Here is an 18,639-nt window from a genome sequence, read left to right as displayed (position 1 = left end):
TAGTCAAGATCCAACCTGCTGCTTGTATGCTTTGTTTGTGAAGCACCCTGGGTACCATTTCAGCTGAAGAATAGTATAGAAATGTTCCAGACAAAAAGGTAAATAAATAAAGGACTGAAAGTCTGCATTTGTGAGGTGTGTTTTATGTGATGTGTTTATGTTTATGTGATGCTTTTGGGTTAAACCAGCAGGATTCTTCTTCTGTTCTTAAGGCCTCTAGCTATGGTCTTTCTAATCCCCAACACTAAGACCCCCATTGAGATCTCTTCCATTCCCTTCCCTTTCTTCTCCAGGAAAGGATGGTACCCAAACTAGGAGAGCTGCTTTTATGATATAAGTAACATGACTGGGTGGTTCAGTGGAAATAGCTCCTTTGAGTCCTACACATAGATTGTTGCCATACAATGATTATATGTGCATTGTAGAGACAACTTATCAACAGTACATTGTGCAGCAGGAGAGAACTGTGAGCATCAAATGCTTGGGTTTACAACTTGTAAACTCATGCACCAGTATTGTAAATTAACCAGCAAGCCCCAAGAGAGGTACTGACACTCAGAATTGGGTAGCTATAGCAGGAACAATTGCAGTAGCTAATGAGAAAGATTCTGGGTAACTTCCATGATCCAAGCTGGCTACATTACAGCAACACCTAAACCCATACTGCAAATGTAACTCAGTGCGTGGTACTGGAGCAGTCCATCGTGGACCCAGATCAGGACCCAATTACTGACCACAATCAACTAGTTGAAGACATTTACTAAAGGGTGGATTGGTCTGCCCAGGTTTCAAGACAGAATTTTGAAACCTGCTAGTGTTATTAATTTCTGACAGTTTTGAATCTTTCCCACCACCCCTGGAGAAAGAGCATTTCTACAGGGTTTAAATGACATATGCTGAAGATAGGCCTGTTAAGATGCTGGCTGTTTCCACCCCAGGTAATCTGAAGAACACAACTTTCTTGTGTTCTTCAGTAATGCAAAATGTCCTGTTTTGCAAAGGGGCTTGAAGAACTGGGAGATGAGCATCTTCACTAGAGAGGAATGCTACAGTAGTAGGTCCAGTGGCAAAAGACTGGACAGCATGGACGTAGCCAGGATTTTTGTTGGGGGGCACAACCTCAGTTTACTATGTATTTTTATTGATTTGTGGGGGGACAGCTGCCCCTCCCTGCCCTCCCTCCATACTGGGCAGGGCTGTCAGCAAGGGACCAATCTCAGGGCAGCATCTCCTGCTTTCTCCATGGCTCAACATGAGGACTCATTCTTACTTTGCCTTCCAGATAAAGGTCTTTGTTGATTCAACAGCTTCAGAGCTTGGTGTGGGCGGGATTGGCATAACCCATAAACTGTCATACTGCATGCAGAAGCACAAGAATAAGTCCAATTTGAAATCAACTTGAAATCGTGGAACTGATAGGTTTGTGGATCATTCCATTTTAAAATAAATAAATGCTTGAGAAAGCAATGACTTAATGAAACACTACAGACATTTAGCATCTTCAGTATTAAATTGTAGAAAGTAATAGCCTTAAGCAATGAACTTTAGGGCTGGACAGACAAAAGGTTGTCTCTTGACTGGTGAGTTTGACTTGATCACATTGACTCAATCTTACTGACTTAAATTACTTCTCCATCCCACGATTCTACTAAATTCCTTTGAAGGAACCATTTGCTTTAAGGTTTGCTTTTTCTTGACAAGCTTTTTGAGATTTGAGAGAGAAACTCACCATACATTAAAAAAAAATGAGCTGCTCATCAAAATCAAACTTTAGAACTAGGAAGTCCTTCCTATAAATGATATCTGGGCTTGGTAACTTGCTCTCTTTTTCTCTCCCTCTCCCTCTCTCATCCTCTTGGTAAGAAACTGCAGTTTGATCAAGCTGCTAGAGAATGATTCATAGCTTGATATTTTGTTCTTATCAAATACATAGCAAGGTTTCTGTTCCAAATATAAATAAATATTGGTATTATCTGCATCTAAAAGGGAGGTATGCAACAGGTTTATTGCTCTGTTTGTGCCGGTAAACCCATTGACGTGAACATATGGCCAAGCAAAGAGCAATCAGATTAATTTTCACCAAAAGGGAGAGATAACAGGTGGCATGTTCAATGGGCACTGATTTAGCATGGGAAGCATTCGGTCCTCCTCAGCAGAAGCTACAGCTGTCAGAATTAAAATGACCAATTGTATCAAAGCATGGGTTGCCATTTTAATAGGAACTCATCACTGGAAATGTTGTCACTACCAAAATAATAGAATAAACACCAAATGTAGTTGGTGCAGAGGGATCTGTGGAGATAGGTGGTCCTGCCATGTGGGTCAGCCAGGATTGTCTAGATGTCCTTTCATGACTCTATGAATGATCTCATAATGACAGGAAGCAATCCTTCTTCCTTTCCTATCAACAATATCCTCCTTGCCTCGACATGATGATTATCTCCATGGCAGTTTTGTCAAAGCTGTCAAAGTTCCCAGTAGAGGCTTACCCACGGAGCGCAATCTACCTATGACAGAAATGGTGGCAGCACCATATCAAGAGCTCTTTCCATTTTACAGGTATGTGCTTAGCAAAGGAAGTCTAGAGATGCTCCTCACAAGCAATTCTCCATCCTTGAATCCAAATGTGGATCTGAGATGGTATCTCTTAAGTCCCTTCTGTTCCAGTTCCTCCCCCATCAGACTTCACATGAACTCAAAGGCTGTGGTCCAGAGCATTGCCAAATTTGTTGCACTGCAAGGCTGGGAAACTTGGAACCCTTCAAATGTTGCTGTACTAAGGCTTCCACCATTCCTGACCACTGGCCCTGATGCCCAAGGGCTGATGGGAGATGGAGTTCAATAACTAGAGGGCTGCAGGCTCCCCCATCCCTCAGCTTAGAGTCTAACGGATAGGAATGAGATGTAGGAAATGCTTCATCACGATGGGATGCACTTGGGGATCCAGCACCCCCAAAATCTGGTTCCCTCTGCTTGCTGGTGGAGAAAGGAGTCACCCGGTACCTACGTGTTGGGAGATTCACGGGGGCTCAGTAATCCTCAAGTGCAAACCAACTCGCTAATTGGATCCCATAATTGGATTAACTCGGTTGCTGCTAATCAATTTACGGGAAGAGAGGAGAGAGAGAGATGGGAAAAAATGTTTCTCTGGGCAATTCAGCGAAGAGAGCGGAGGCTTTCCCTGCCGCAGCCCTAGACGCCAAGTTGGCTACACCAAGTGTCGTTACTCACAGCTAAGAGGCAGCGAAGCCATTAAGGCATCCTGCGGCAACTTCAGGCAAACTTTCGATGGAGCCCCCGCTTCTAACTGCAAACCGAGAGTCTCGTTGGAAGAGAGGGAACGCCAAATGGAAAGGAGCAGAGCAACTGGTCTCCTCGATGGGGCAGGAAAACTCACTGGAGGGCCACATCTCCACCCGCCCCCGGTTGGTTGGTTGGTTGGTTGGTTGGTTGGTTGGTTAGTTAGTGATTGATTGATTGATTGATTGATTGCAAGTTAGGGGCTTGCAACCCTTTGGCTACTTTTCTCCGAATATCTCAAATGGGGAGTAAACTGCAACGTGAATGTCTTTCTCTAGATGATTCCCTTGTGTAAAGGATTGATATCCCCAGAAGTGGATGGTTGCCAGATGATGCAGGAGTTGCCGGAGAACCAAATGGATCAGGATATTTTCCTAGCTAGTGTTCTTTTTTTATGCCGTATGGGTTGTTTTTTCAGGTTTTACAATGTTCATGATGTGATTCAACATGTGAGAAAGGGCACTACCATTCCCATTTTAAAGATTTGGACAACTGAGGCTAAGAGGGGCCGGTGGCATTCCCGGGACTCTTGGGTTAATCTCTGGAGGAGCTGAGAGACCAAGATCCAGAGCTCTATTGTCCAGAACCAAAAGTGTCACACTCACAAGGAACGCAGACTGGTTGCGAAAAAGGCCAAAGCACAGAAGGTGCGTGATAGGGAGAGAAAGAGGCAGATACAGATCGTGACTATATAGGGGATCGATGCTTTGCTATAATGAACAGGGGTTAGTCCTTGGAGTTGAAGGATGGAGTGAAGAACTACAGCTTCAATCTTGCTGCACACTTCCTTACTTGGGAGTCAGCCCGACTGAACTCAGCAGGGCTTACTTCCAGGTAAACGCGCGTAGGACTGCAACATGCTTCCTTGAAAGTAAGCTCCGTTGAAATCCATGGTCTTATTCCCCAGCAAATGAGCTTAGGATCCAGGTACAAAACGGATGGGTATGCACAGGTATCACACCCCCATCCATCCCTCCATCATTATACAGGTGTGCGAGGATGAGTACCTGTGCATGGCCATCAATCCTGTACCTGGATCCTAGACCTAAACCCCATAGGCACCCAAGCGTATTAACGCAGAGCGTTGCTTAGTCTTCCTTCCCTGATGCGCACACACGCACGCGCGCACACTCCATCCGCGAGCCAGCCATTCAGATGCGTATGCAGGTATATGTAAATATCCTCGAGCACCTGTCTGCCGGTCTCCATCCACCATCTGCCTGCCTCCCTCTCGTCCTCCCTTCGCCATGCCACCTGCATAGTTCCGCCTGTTTGGCTCCACTCCGCTCGGATGCAACAAGTCCCTGGAGTGCCGTCCGTGTGTTCAGTTAGAGTGAAAGTGACACGGCAAGGGAAGGGGAGAGAGAGAGAGAGAGAGAGAGAAACGCCGGCTGCTTCCTTACCTGCTCCCACCAAATGCAAATCTCCAGCCGGCTCATCTTGCTCGCCTGCACGCACCAGACTGGTTAGAGCGGGCGCGGGGTGGGGGGGAGGTAAAGTGAGCTGGACTTTTTCTCTCTTTCCCTGCGTGCGTTCTATGGGGTGTCCTGAGAAGACTTTGGCGGGGAACTTTGAAGCCCACTCCCCACGTGTCGGGAGGGAGGCAATTCAAAAGGAGGGGGCGAGAGAGAGAGAGACACGTTTCCTCTCCCCCTCCCCACCCCGCGCGCCACTTCTTTGCCTGGATTGTTCCAGCTGGGTCTCGTTGCCAACCCCCTTCTCGTTTATTAAGATCACGTAAGAAGAAGAACCCAAAGGGGGAGAGAAAACGTGTCTGTGAGCTCAGGCGTTTGCGTAAATCCGAGATCGGTTTTTAAAGAACTCCCTGCCAGCCCGCCGCTTTCCGTTTCCTTCCTGTAGCCACCAAGGTGGTGGAAGAGTTGAGGCTTGCGGATATTGCAAAGGGTTGTTATTAGATTCATAAGTCACACCAAGTGGTGGGCGATCCACTGAGCCGAGCAGAACTTCTCACATGATGACTTCAAACGAGACACATTACCTCCCAGCATCTGTTGGAGAGACTGGATTTTAAAGGCACTTCTGTCGCCAGGACAGCAAAGAAACAATGGTGAGTACCAAGACCAGGTATTGTTATTTTCCAGACTTGTGATTTCAAAGAAGATGGATAGATAGATCTCAGTAAAGCTTGGGGCTGTTGCCTGACAACAATAGTTCACAGCTCACCTTACTATCATCATCATTATTAGCATTATTATTATTAATCTCTCAACCCTCCTCTAGCCCCCGACGTCCCCACTCGGTAACACTTTAATTTCACCAGGCATAATATGAGTCTCAGAGGCCAGATGAATTGCGTGCGTGCGGGAAGTGTGTGTGTGTGTGTGTGTGTGTGTTTAAAGAGGCTCCAACTTTAATGGCAACGCTCTTTTTGATTTAAGGCTGCGTATCAGAAACTTGGAGCGGGGTTTTTCCTTGGGAAAGCTGTTGGCTGCGCGATCCACTTTCACCCTTTCTGCTGTTGAGGATGATGGTGGCGAGGGTGTTTGTTGTTATTTCACGCGGACACTTGGGGGGGGGGAGGGAGAATAATATTGGAACGGGATGTTTGGGGCGGAGAGAGGGGGGACAGTTGTAGGGAGGAGGCAGGAGAACAAAATAAAATAAAATAATGTAATGGGTGATTCCAACCCCCCCTCCCCGCCGCCCCGGTGAAGCAAACTCAACATGTGATCTTCTATTTACAGCCCGGCTCTTTTGCCAAGCTCGCTTCACGTGACAGAGCCCGAGAAAAGGGAAAGAAAAGGCGAAACCCGTATCAAGTGACACTTCGTGAAAGTGAACATCCTCGACGCCCCCTCCCCACCTTTCCTGGGGCGTTGAGGAGAAAGGGGTGGGGGAGGAGGGAGGAGGAGGGGGTGTCGATCAGTACCTTGGAGAGAGGCAATGGGTTTGGCACCCCAGGTATCTGTCTCCCCTCCGGAGCGAATCCCGGAGCTCTTAAAAGGCGGCTAGGGTGGACCTCCCCTCACACTGATAAGATCTGGCTAGGAGGAGGGAGAGGGAGAGAGAGACAGAGAGAAAGAGACGGAGCAAACCCTCTCCCGTCACAGTTTCAACTGCGTCCCGGTTTCTGGGCTGACATTGACTCGGATTCCTAGCGGCGGGGAGTGCAAGGCAGAGAGCGAGAGCGAGCAGCTCCGGCGCTTGGCCCCGACGGGTCGGGTCAACTCTGGGAGATGCGAGTGCGCTGCTTCTGAAAGAGCTCGCCACGGGTTGTGGGTTAGCGGTGACTAAAGGTAAGGAAAGGGCGCCGATCTCTTGCCTCCCCCTCCTCGCTTCCCGGTGTGCGTGTGTGTCCGTGCGCGCCTTCCCACCCGTCCTCCGTCTCCCCGCGACGGGGAGAGAGGTTTCTTCGCTCCTCTTGGCCGAGTTTGTGCTCTTGCTTTCCGATCTGGGCGCGCGGAGGAAGAGAGGCAAGGTAGGCGAGGGAGAGGCGCCTGGCGCGACTGCTCACTCCCAAGAGTTGACTTAACTCGTGGGGTTGGATCCCAGGTTGCCGTGTGTGTGTTTGTGCGAGGGAGAGCGAGAGCGAGATAGTGTGTGTCTTCTGGAGAGAGATGGGCGCAAAGACAGAGAGATCACCGGCAAGTGATAAGCTACCAGGAGCTGGTCACCGCTTTGGGGGGGGGGGGGAGAGAGTCAGCTCTCCAGAAACTCCTCTCCAAACGATCGCCTTCCTGTGTTTACATGGACGATACCTTCGCTTGCATTCACGTGTGGTGCCTTCTCCAAAAGCGGCTCTCTGTGGTACTTTAGTTGCCAGTTTTATTTTTTCTCTCCAGCGGGGTGTTTCTAAACCCTCCAACGTATCAACGCAGCGGAAACTCCATTCTCTTGCAGTCTTCCTGCTCCTGTGTTTTATTCCCCCCCCCCCCTCCTTCCCTTCCATTCTCTCTCCCCTCCCCTTTCCTCTTTCGATTCTTCCTACGTAGAAATGTAGCTAATAATATTTAGTCTCCAGGCTAAAAATAAGCTGTGGAAAGTCAGCAGTTTGGAGCAGCGGGTGCTGCTGCTGCTGCTGTTCACAGGTAGAGAGAGAGGTGCCTGCTATGCGCGCGGCGGTGATGGGGCGTCTCATCCCTAATTTCTATCTTTCCCCTTCTTAAGTCGTCATCGTCTCCCCGCTCCCTTGAAACCCCCCTCTGCCCATTGCAAGGATCCTAGCTGGGAGCGGAGATCCGATCCAGCCTCAAATCCGTCCGTCCGGCGTGGTGCCCAGAGAAGTGGGGGTGGAGAAAGAAGCCGGGTAGGGACAAGGAGGGAATGGGAATCTTCATCCGCGGAGAGCAAAGAGGGGGGCAGGCGAGCTAGGCTTAAGGGGAAAAGGCAGGAAACCCCCGGCGAAGAGCTGCCTCCTCACCCACCGCCAGCCTGGCCAGGAGGTGTTATAAACCAAGGAGGCGCGCGATGGCTTTAAGAGAAGCGGGGAGCCTGCACGAGAAACCAGGGACAGCAGCTCCGCTGCCTTCCCCCAAAGCCACGCTCGGCCATAGCCCCGAGCTGAAACTGACAAGGGAGTGCTGGACTGTTGGTGCTGGATCCGGCCCTTGCTTTCCCCTGCCCCTTTCGCTCCCCGTCGCAGGTTCTGCTGCGTCCTGGAGAGAGAGAGAGAGAGAGATCCCACCTCGCCGGCCTCGCTCTTTGTTCCCGGGGCTGCTCGGCCGGCTTTAGCTGGCTGCAGCGCGCTGCTGCCTGCCTGCCTGCCTGGCGATCTTCCTTGGCTTCGCCTTCCCTCCTCCACCTCCTCCTCCCACCCGCTTCCCAGCGCAGCTCCTCGGGCCGCGAGTGTCTCCTCCGGCGCGATTGCGATCACGTAGCTCAGGGAAGAAGGGAGAATCCCAAGCAAGCAGGCAGGCAGGCAGGGGGAGGGAAAAGAGGATTTCGCAAAAGGGTGTGGCTTGGGGCGGGGGAGGAAGGATACAGAGTGGCCTCCCACGCACGGGTCGGAAGTCGAGGTGTGTAGGGGCGGGGGACCGGGTGGGATCCCGCTGCCGGAGGAGAGGAGGAGGAGGAGGAGGAAGCTACCCCGGGGTCCCCAGAGGCGCTCCAAGCGGAGCCTGCGGGGAAAGGAGCGCCTCGTTCGGATTTGGAGCTCGCCTTCCGGAGGAGGAGGAGGCGGAGCGGGCCGGCCAAGGCGCTGGAGGGGGGATTTCTGCTCGGTCTGATGCAATCCCAAACGTGCTGCAAAGGAACTCCGAGGCAGCGGCGGCATCACTCGCACCTCCCACCTGACCAGATGGCGCGCCTTTAAATACGGATCGGCGGGGCTGAGAGCTCTCGGGCGGAGATTGGCGGAGAGCGAGAGAGGGAGGATGCGGAGGGAGCCCTTAAAGGCGCCGTGCGCCTTGCTGCCTCTCGCTTGAGCCCCTGCTCTTCCGAATTCCAATTGGCGCCCGGGGGAGCGAGGGAAGTCAATATTGTGACTTTCGCCAACGGGGAGAGAAGCCGTCCAGGATGCGGTGCGTGCGTGGTGGGGTGGAAAACCTGCCTCGGTTGCTAAGGGGGATCTGAGCGGAGTTACCCATTTGGTGGGCGGATGGACCGAGGCAATGGCGTAGAGAGGGCTGTGCAGCTCAGGGAATACGTGTGTGTGTGTGTGTGTGTGTGTGTGTGTGTGTGTCTGTGTGTGTGTGTGTGTTGGACGGGGAGATCCTTCCCAAGCTAAAGATCTGCCGCGGTAGCTTCTGGTTGAGCAGGTCCTTGTGGCCGCGACATAAACTGGTTTCACGAACAAAGTTGTCCAGAAAGGAGTTACTGGGTAGAGAAATAGGATTGGTGCTAAAGCCAGGCCAACATTGGGGTAGGTGATGTGAGGTGTTCATTTCTAGCATGCCTACAGTGTTGTGGAACACTTGCCTGCATGGCCGTAAGGAGGATTTTTGTTGAGGGAGCCAAGCTTATTTTTGGAGCAGAGAACTTCAGTTAGTTAAGTATTTTTTATTGATTTAGGGGGGCATCTGCTCCCCCTGCCCTCCCTTGGCTATCTCCAGGTGTGGGAATCCTCACCATATATATATAAGTCCCCTGAGATAAGTCATCCGCATGACCACTTTGCAGATGAGGGTGCAAGAGAGTGATTTGCCCAAAGACAGTAGTCATAGCTTTCTAAACCTAGATGTAGTGAGACTCAAGTGTGCCCAGAAGAAGCCTCCCCCCCCTTAGTTCTTAACACTAATTCCGGATATGTTTGGCTTGGTAGTTGGGAAGAAAATGTACTGGTTACTTTGCAGGCAATAGAGCACCCTGCCCTTAAAAACAGGTTGTAAGATGTAGTCATTATGAGCCCAGTTAAAATTAAGTCTAACTTGGAGTTCATGGCTGAATCAGGATTTGAACCCAGGTCTTCCTACACCATGCATTTAATGCACATTTAAAATACATAACTGCCCACAAAGAATTATGGGAATCCTGAGTTTACCCCTCATGGAGCTGCAGTTCCCAGCACCTTAACAAACTATAGTTCTCAGGATTAACTGGGGGAAGCTGTGTGCTTTAAATGTGGGCCTGGGCCTGTGTGCTGAGTCTTTTAGGGATCTAGCAATGGGCCTGAAGCTAAATCTCACTGTTGCCTTAGGTTCTATGCCTAAGAGTCCACCATAGAACCTGCCCAGTGCTCCCCTATGGCTGCACAATGCAAGGAAAGGTTGGTAGTCTAGGGATGCTTGCCCACCATTTCTGACTTCTCTGGGGCACCTCTAATGAGCTTTCACACAATCCCTGGGTTCCCTGGAACACTGTTTTAAATAGTCCGAGGACAGTAAGTGGATTTTCACCCATGCACATGCAATGCCCAGACTCAATCATAAAGTTGGAATGCTATAGCAGTAAGTGCTTCAAAGCTGTGTGCTCATGCATAGTGCTACATAGAAAGATGCACATTATTATGCTGAACGTGTTATATACAGAATACCAAAGAGTGGTTTTGCATTAAGAATTTCCTTTTCGAGCAAAACTGGGTGCCGCCTTTTGATCATAATGATCAAAATTTGGCAGGGTGGGCCAGGGGCCACGTAAAGCAGTTTCAGAGGCCACGTAAAGCAGTTTCAGGGGCCACGTAATTCTAAGGTGCCACCTCTTGGCCATCCTTGCCTTAAAATGAGGCTGGTGTAGATAAACCAAACGGCTTCAGTGTCTACAGCAGGCTTCTCCAGCCTGGTGCCCTCCATATGTTTTGGACTATAACTCACATGAGCCCCAACATCATACAACTGTGCCGGCTGGGACGGATGGAAGTTGCAGTCCAAAATATATGGGATGCAGCTGGTTGACAAAGCATGATCTGCAACATCTACCGGTACTTACCAACAATAAGTAGAACCAAGCATAGCAGTGGAATGATGGGTCCTGCCAACCTTTTCATATTCTGTGAGGAAAGTAAGCTGTTATCCTTTACTGCGTTTAACTCTTTGCCTCTTTGCTTTCTGTGAAACTTATTTGGGAGTGTGAGTGATTAGGGCTATGACCAGAAACAAGTTCTACTCAATGGGGTGGCAGATGTCACAGCCAGATCGCCCTCACATCCACATACTCAAGTCATCCTACTGACTCCAGTACTTCTGAAGAAATGGACTGTAGTTTTAGAAATCAATTCCTAAGCAGAGTAACTTGAGGACACAACTTGTTGATTATCGATATGCATGTATTCCTTACAGCTAACTCCTTTACAATTAGCCCATGCAATCTTAAGTCAAGATGTTTCAGTTGCATTGCCAATGCAACGTCACAAACCATAATGAGGAGGAGCAAGTATTTGCTGTTTCAGAGCTTTAGATTTGCCTCTTAGGAGAAATATAGAGACTATGTACCAAGGGGTATCTTATCACACTCTGCATGTAGCACAGCAGTGCACAACATGGGAAGAGAATCATTTATAACGTCCTGCTAGCCAATGATAATTTTTACTGTATTTCCATACCTGGGCAGTAAAATCCTCCTCCCCTTGCAGGAGGGACAGCTGGATTACCAAGTTGGTACATGGACACTGTGATTTTATCAGTATTTTATCAGTATGGGAATCCTAGTTCAGGAATGGGTCTCAATGCTCATCTGGTCCAACTCACTGCTGCTTCAGGAAATCCCTACTACAACATCACCGATAAGTGGTCATCCAGCCTCTGTTTAAAAACCTCCAATGAAGGACAGTCTGCCACTTTCCAAGTATGCACCCATGCACTGTGGTTTAAAGGCCGGTTCACACATGCTTGTACAGAACTTCAAACATGCACACATGTCATCCTTCCCCTGCTGTAGTTGGTTTTCCTCCTACATACATTGCTGATTTCTTCTTAAGGCCAACCAATCAGCACCATGTACTGCTCCTAGTTTGAAAGTAGGAAGAATGGGTTTCCCCTCTTCTCAGTCAGGGAAGATCGTACGTCTGACAGAAAACGGGGCGAGCTATGCACTTCCATAGCAGCCTCCTCCCCCAAATAATGTTTCCTGCAGTTCACATATGCTTTAGTCATCTGAAGCCCTTTCAGACCATCTGTTCATGTGTAGACGGAACAGGTGGATTGGCCCCATCTTCGCAATTTCTGTGAGTTTGGTTGAAGGTCTGAAGGAAGCTTCTGCAGCATGTTCCTGCTCCTGCATGGGCTTCTCATCTGAATGTGGGAACTGGGCACATTCAGATTCAAGGCAAATAAAGCTGTGTAAAGAAGGCCCCTTTCACCCAGTGCTCAGAGGGTACGTCACTATGCGCAATCTCGCCTCAGCCTCAGGCTATGCATGAGGAGAAGCACTGAAAAAGAGTGCCCAGTGATCAAGTGGGACGTGAAAACTAGCCCTTTATGAATTGATAGCAGTAGCCTGGTATATGTTGTTCTCTTTTTTAACTCTTTCTTCTATCCTATATTACAGGCTTCTTCTAAAAACTTGCCTCTGTTTAAAACTCCCATCTGTTCCTCAGTGGGATATGGATATACTGATGCTTAAGGAAAGAAGGCTAAGAAGCCCTCTTGTGGTCACTATATTTGCTTTCACAGGTGCTCTGGATCTTGGCCATTGCATTTCCGATACAATGGCCAAGAAGGGCTGCAGCTTAGTATTAGAGCATCCGCTTTCCATGCAAAAGACGCCTGGCTCAATCCTCCGCCTCCCCAAGAAGGGCTGGAAATGTGCCCTGCCTGAAACCCTGGAGAGCCGCTGTCAGTCAATGCAGACCAGACTGAGCTGGAGGGACCCATGATCTTCCAGATCTCTTTTGCCAGTGGAGTTATTTGTGGCCAGTCGCCAATTCATGCTGCACCTGCCACATGACGAAAATGACATGTGCAGCTCAACCCTATGATAAACAAAAGGAATGTGTGTGTTTCGAGGAGCCTGCTCCACCAGCCCTGTTAAGATTAAATACCTGGGTTGGCTGAGATTTATTTCCCACTGGAGGACGTAGCATTGACATATAAAGGGAGCTTCGTATTACTCTCACAGCTAAAGTCCAAGGGGACTTGGACTGTTTCACCCACAAGGGTGACTTTTTTGGTCCTTTGCCACTGACAGCATCCCAAATTTTGAGCGCTTTTCATTGGATCTGCCACATTCCCTTAAGACAGGATCTGATGAGTGAGTGAGTGTGTGCGTGAGAGAGAGAGAGAGAGAATATATATATATATATATATATATATATATATATATATATATATGCGCGTCTGTCCTCCACCCACAAGCCAGAAAGAATCCTTACTCTGGCTGCTCTGCTTAGCTGAAAATATCTCTTGAGAAGCAACAAGCATGTTCCCCCTCAGTTCTCTAGCAGATTTTGGAGTCAGAAAAACATAACGGGCAGCATGAAGTTAGCATAACAACTGCCCACCCATTTTTCATTATTTCACCAATGTGTGATGCATGCTCGTGAGCTGTCATCCCTGGCAGTGCTAACATTTCCATCTGCTTACATATTGTTTCTATTCTTGTGCTGCAATCCTCGAGCCGCTTGCTCTGGAGTAGTCCCGTTGACGTCATGTGGGGGCATTCCGGAGCCTGTTTATTCCAGGGCAGCCTGTCAATGGGATGGCTTTGGAGCAGATGCCATATGGATAGCTGGCACCTCTTCAGAGGAAAATGGAGAGGGAGGGGCTAATCACTGGGCTCATGTGATGCTGCTAAAGTGAGTTAGATCTGAGCTTGGTCAGTGCTGGGATGAAACTCTGAGCTTTCTGATGCAAGAACATCCATATCTGGGCCATTTTAGCTATTAGATAGCAACCAACTTGGTCTTGCCACTTGTCACAAACCCAGCAAGAAGCTGGATGCAATCTCAGCTCTTTTATGCATCCCTGTTTTCAAATCCTCTGCATGGATACTTTCCTTTTTCAGGTGTATACTTAAAAATCTTAAGTATTCCCCAGAGGAATGGAGCATGCGGACTGACTCTCTGCTTAGAAAGCAAATACATGCAGGGCCACCTCTCCCATTAGGCAGAGTGTGACAGTTCCCTCAGGCCACAAATGTTGCTGGTGGTTGCAGGGGGTGGCATGGAGATGCTGGAGGTCCAGGCTGTGAGTGTCATGTGACCTGGCCTGGTGGCTGCAGGTGCCGTCACCAGAGTCCAAGTTCACCATCTTCAGAAAAGAGCAACTAGCATGTTCAAGGGGATGGAGCAACTCTTCTACAAGAAAGCATTAAAACTTCTGGGGCTTAGAGTAAGAGGCAACATGACAGTCATGTATACAATGAGCCAGTGTGGCATAATGGTTTGAATGTTGGACTATGACCCGGAAGAGCAGGGTTTGAATCCCCACTCAGCCATGAAGCTCACTGGGTGACCTTGGGCCAGTCACCAACTCTTAGCCTAACCTATCTCATGGGGTTGTTGAGAGGATGAAATGGAGAGGACAATAACTATTTACAACACCTTGAGCTCATTGGAAGAAAAAGGTGGCTAATAAATAAATAAATCTTGTACAGTATGGAGAAAGTGGTTAGAGAACATCCTTTTCTCCCTCTGTCATAACACTAGAACTTGTGGCTATGAAGCTGAGTGTTGGAAATACTTCTTCATGCAGCACACAGTGGATCAAAGATCACAGAATTGTAGAGTTGGAAGGGTCCATAAGGGCAATCTAGTCCAATCCCCTACAATGCAGGGATATTTTGCCCAACATGGGGCTTGAACTCATGAACCCGAGATTAAGAGTTTCATGCTGTACTATCTGAACTATCCCAGAGAATTCCTTCCCATGATAAGCAGGGATGGCCATTAACTGGGTTGGCTTTAAAAGGGCATTAGGCAATTTAAGGGTCCTGATGGCTATGTTCTACCTCCACAGTTGGGGAGCAATTTGCTTCTGAGAGATGGTTGTTTCACTCTGATCCTGCCTGTGGCCTTCTTATAGGCATCTGACTGAGTGCTGTTAGAACAGGATGCTGGACTAGATTGGATGCTTTGGCCTGATTCAGCAGGTCCGTCTTATGTTCTTATGCTCTCAAAGGAAGATTCAACTCCCAGTTGGGTTAGCTTCTGCAGATGAAGTGGGACGGGATGCCATCTTGCCTTCTGCCTCGGGCAGCAAAAGGACTTAGGGCAGCCTCAAATCACATATACAATACGTGCAGGTGGTGGAGGTTTTCCAGACCTCACAAACACACAGAGTTGGCAACCATGAGGCCCACTTCCATTCTGTGCAGCAGGGACCATTTAAGCCTAGTTACATCCCTGTGAAGAAGCAAAGGATAGTGAAGTGCCAAAAGAAATTCTTTACAGGATGTTGGCAGAGCGATATGACATGTGAAAGAAGCTGTGCCAAATCTCTGAAATAAATTGAGGGTTTGCCAACGATAGGGCTGAGTAAAGATCTCAAAGTTTGGGCCTTCAGATGCTGCCGGAAAAGTTGCCAGTTGTAGTTGTTTCATAGGATTCAGAAGAGTAAACGGATTAAAAATACTGTTTCTGTTCCTCTCACAGTGGTACAATATTGTGCCACTACTCTCTTGGCTCTCCCCTTAATATACTCTTCAGACGGCCAGGGGGGTGTAACTGTTTTACACAGTACAGTGGTACCTCGTGTTACAGACGCATCAAGTTACAGTCTCTGCTAACCCAGAAATAGTACCTCGGGTTAAGAACTCTGCTTCAGGTTGAGAACAGAAATCGCACAGCGGCGGTGCAGCAGCAGTGGGAGGCCCCATTAGCTAAAGTGGTACCTCAGGTTAAGAACAGTTTCAGGTTAAGAACAGACCCCCAGAATGAATTAAGTACTTAACCCGAGGTACGTTTGAATGCCCTCACGTTGATTTCCCACTTTGCAGCCCCTTATATAGGGGCAATCGTTCGAAGAAGGATGCAGTCAGAGGTAGTTCAATGCAGAGCATAACTTGAATGTGCTGGCATGTTAAGATGGGCTCATGATGAATTCATCCTTGTTCTTCTTCCAAGCCAGCTAGTCCTCCTTCTGTAGAATCTTGGAGGTCAATAAACCTCACACCTCCTTGTTTTAAGTGACTGTTCTGGATTCTTCCTGCTTCTCTTCTTTATTTAATAAATAAATGCCTTTTAGAACATGTCTTACAAGGTGGCAGACGTCAATATAAAGTGTGACAAGCAATGATACATAAAAACAATCCAAGCACACAAACCCCCCACCCTGAGAACTGGTCTGTATACCATCTTACAGACTATCAGCCTCTAGCCTTTAATTTCTAATCAGGAGGACGGGACATATTGATCCTGCTACACAGGATGTTCTATGCTGACCCCCTTTTGGAGAAATGCTTGTCCTCCCAACATTAGTTTTTGGGCCAATTTTGCATGACCATTGTTTAAGTGGCAAGATGCAAGTTGCATTGATGTGGCTTGGTCATGTGATCACTTCACCATCCATTCCCTCTGTGGCCCACTGCAAAGTTTTGAAGTATGTCATAGGCAGCTGCAGTAGCACAGTAAAATGCGCTGGTGGCATGAAATATTGGGAATACCAGGGGAAATTATATATGGATTTTTAACCCTTGGGATGCATTTATCCTGCATTTTTGTTTATGTATTCTTAACAAAGCATGCCCCGTTTTCATTTTTAACAACTTTGGCAGCTTGGTGGGTTTTTGGTTGGTTTGTTTGTTTAAAGAAAACAGCATATCCAGTTAAAGTTAGGACAACTTAGTTTCAATGTGAAAACTAAGCATTTGTTTAAATTGCTGAAATCAGGGGTGCTTAAACTTTGTCATGCCCTATGAAAAATGAAAGCAGGGGGAGATACACCTCCAAATTACTGTATCACAAAACTGCATAAAAGATACAAATAAGAAAGAAAGTTTCTAAAAGAAAAGGCAGCATCCAATTTAATACAGAACCTGTATAAACTTTCCAGCACTGGAAGCATGTCTTACTCTAAATTCAATGTCCCAAAGCAAACATGCTTCCTTTTCTTTCCTTCTGAAGCAGGGAGGATCAGTTAGAAAGTTGGTTCTCTTTCTGCAGTGCATCGAGGGCACTATTTCTCCAGCTGGGTACTTAACCTATATCCTATGTGGCATCCAATTTACTCTGACATTCAGGCATAATGATTAGGTAACCTAATCATTAAGCCTCAACTTTTTCACTAGCTTGCCATCTTAAATGTTTCCCTGACCATATCACATGTGGGGGGTGGGGTAGGGATTAATGCCCCCCCCCCCCGTGGCTCAGAACAGGAAAAGACAATAATAAACCACCAGTATGTGTGTCAACTGGTCTAGAATTCATGGGAGACTTTTAAAAACGTAAACATCATTAGAAACAGTAGTTGTTCATTTTTCAATCATAAATGCCAAAGTTGATCATATTCTCATATATATACACTGGGAAGGGGAGAAATGCATGCAATGGTAATTAGACGTATTCTGGCTTTTTAAATCAGAAGCTATTTACACCTTGAACTTCATGAATAATACATGATATACAGGCATGATAAGAGATAATTAGATGGACCAGCTAAGAAGAATGCGAAAGGGGGCCAGGAACCCAAGGATTGCATAAGGTGTGTGGGCATTTTGACATCTAAGAAGCGCTATAGATCTGGCGTTAACTACCTCAGCCTCATGAAGATAATTAAGGAGAAATGTGGGTGTCAAAACACACACACACAAACCTAGGAAACTTCCCATAGATTGGCTAGCTTATTGCAGCAGTTCAAAACACAATTGGCAGACGCCCACATTGGTCATGATTGCCCTTTGATGCGGCTGTTATTGACTTTATAAAGATGCCAGAGTTAAAATGCTGTCTTAAGCTCATTGTTTGACAAGTTCCTGTCCAGGATTCTGTCATGGCAATAAATGTCAGCCTATCTACTGAAGTTCTTATATTTTGTTGTGTCCGCGAAGAGTCAAATAGCAAATTACTCATATATTCAGTTCAATCCCAAGATGTTCTGTCTTGTAAGAAGCCTCTCAGCTGTCTTAGGAAATGTTCTATGACAACACGTTCTCCATCTTCTTTTCATTCTATTTCTCCTCCCCCCCCCCTTCTATTTGTATATACTGTTCTGGAATACAAAGTAAGAAGCAGGTTGGTTTGACCCTTAGGTTTTCAAGTCGTTTTTAGAATTGGATTTCTAGTCCACATTGTCAATAAGGCCAAGGATGAATAATAATCCTTGTCTTGTACATGGCTATAGCATCAATGAGCTACTGCAGCCAAATCATTGTACATAAATAATGGCCATATCACACAGTGTCAATTCAACTGCAATTCTTCTCACACATTCACCGGTCAGTTGTTAAGGCTTTGCTCACACGTGCATTTGTGCCACTTGACATCCCTGCACTTGATCACTGTTCATTTGGTGACTGGCAGATGAAGGTGTAAATTGCCTTCACTGAAAAGCACGGCATTGGAGATGACATGAAAGAGATTAAATTTCCGCCTGTGGTGTTTTATACAGTGATGGTCCACTGACCCATGCAGGTCATTATTTGATATTATTATAACAAGTGGCAAACATGCAATATGTACCTACCTAAACACATAGAAATCAGGTGATGTACATGCATGTGTGGATCTGGTATAACCTGGAGATCAGTGCTAGCAGAAGGACTATCAATGCATACATTTTTGCTTCCACTGCTGAGCTATAGCAATCACCAAGATACAACCCTTGTCATGTATACTCCTCTCTATTCGGTCTTCGTTCACAAAACATCTATTGATTTCAAAGTTCTCACCTTGCGTAATAGTTTTCTTCAATTTTCTGATGCACCTGGAGCTCCTGTGATATCCTCACCCCACCCCATCCCCACACAACAAGCCTTGCAGTTTATCAGCTGCTTTGTGATTTAATTTCTTGATCTGTGTGTTTCCCTAATCTCCTGCCCTGGACATTTTCCAAGATCCTCATTGCTTTTCTG

General features: G+C 47.4%; 1 protein-coding gene across 3 annotated transcripts in view; it reads left to right on the top strand.

Annotated features, from left to right (window-relative positions):
* The first annotated feature begins 4,497 nt into the window (after positions 1-4,497).
* Positions 4,498-18,639, top strand: part of BDNF (brain derived neurotrophic factor) — a 73,629-nt gene continuing 59,487 nt past the window's right edge. Inside the window, exon 1 of one of the 3 annotated variants that reach the window (XM_083752520.1) lies at positions 4,498-5,368. In XM_083752520.1, coding sequence (XP_083608646.1) covers positions 5,366-5,368 — 3 coding nt within the window. In that variant the 5' untranslated portion in view covers positions 4,498-5,365. Of the gene's footprint in view, positions 5,369-6,130; positions 6,558-6,679; positions 6,740-18,639 lie in introns of those variants that run through there. The other 2 variants (XM_083752522.1, XM_083752523.1) reach the window with 2 other exon arrangements.

The sequence above is a fragment of the Podarcis gaigeae genome (genome assembly GCF_964106915.1).
Source record: "Podarcis gaigeae genome assembly, chromosome: 1".
NCBI classification, from domain to species: Eukaryota; Metazoa; Chordata; class Lepidosauria; order Squamata; family Lacertidae; genus Podarcis; species Podarcis gaigeae.
Note: the sequence above shows the minus strand (reverse complement) of the source record. Positions and strands in the feature narration are given on the sequence as shown.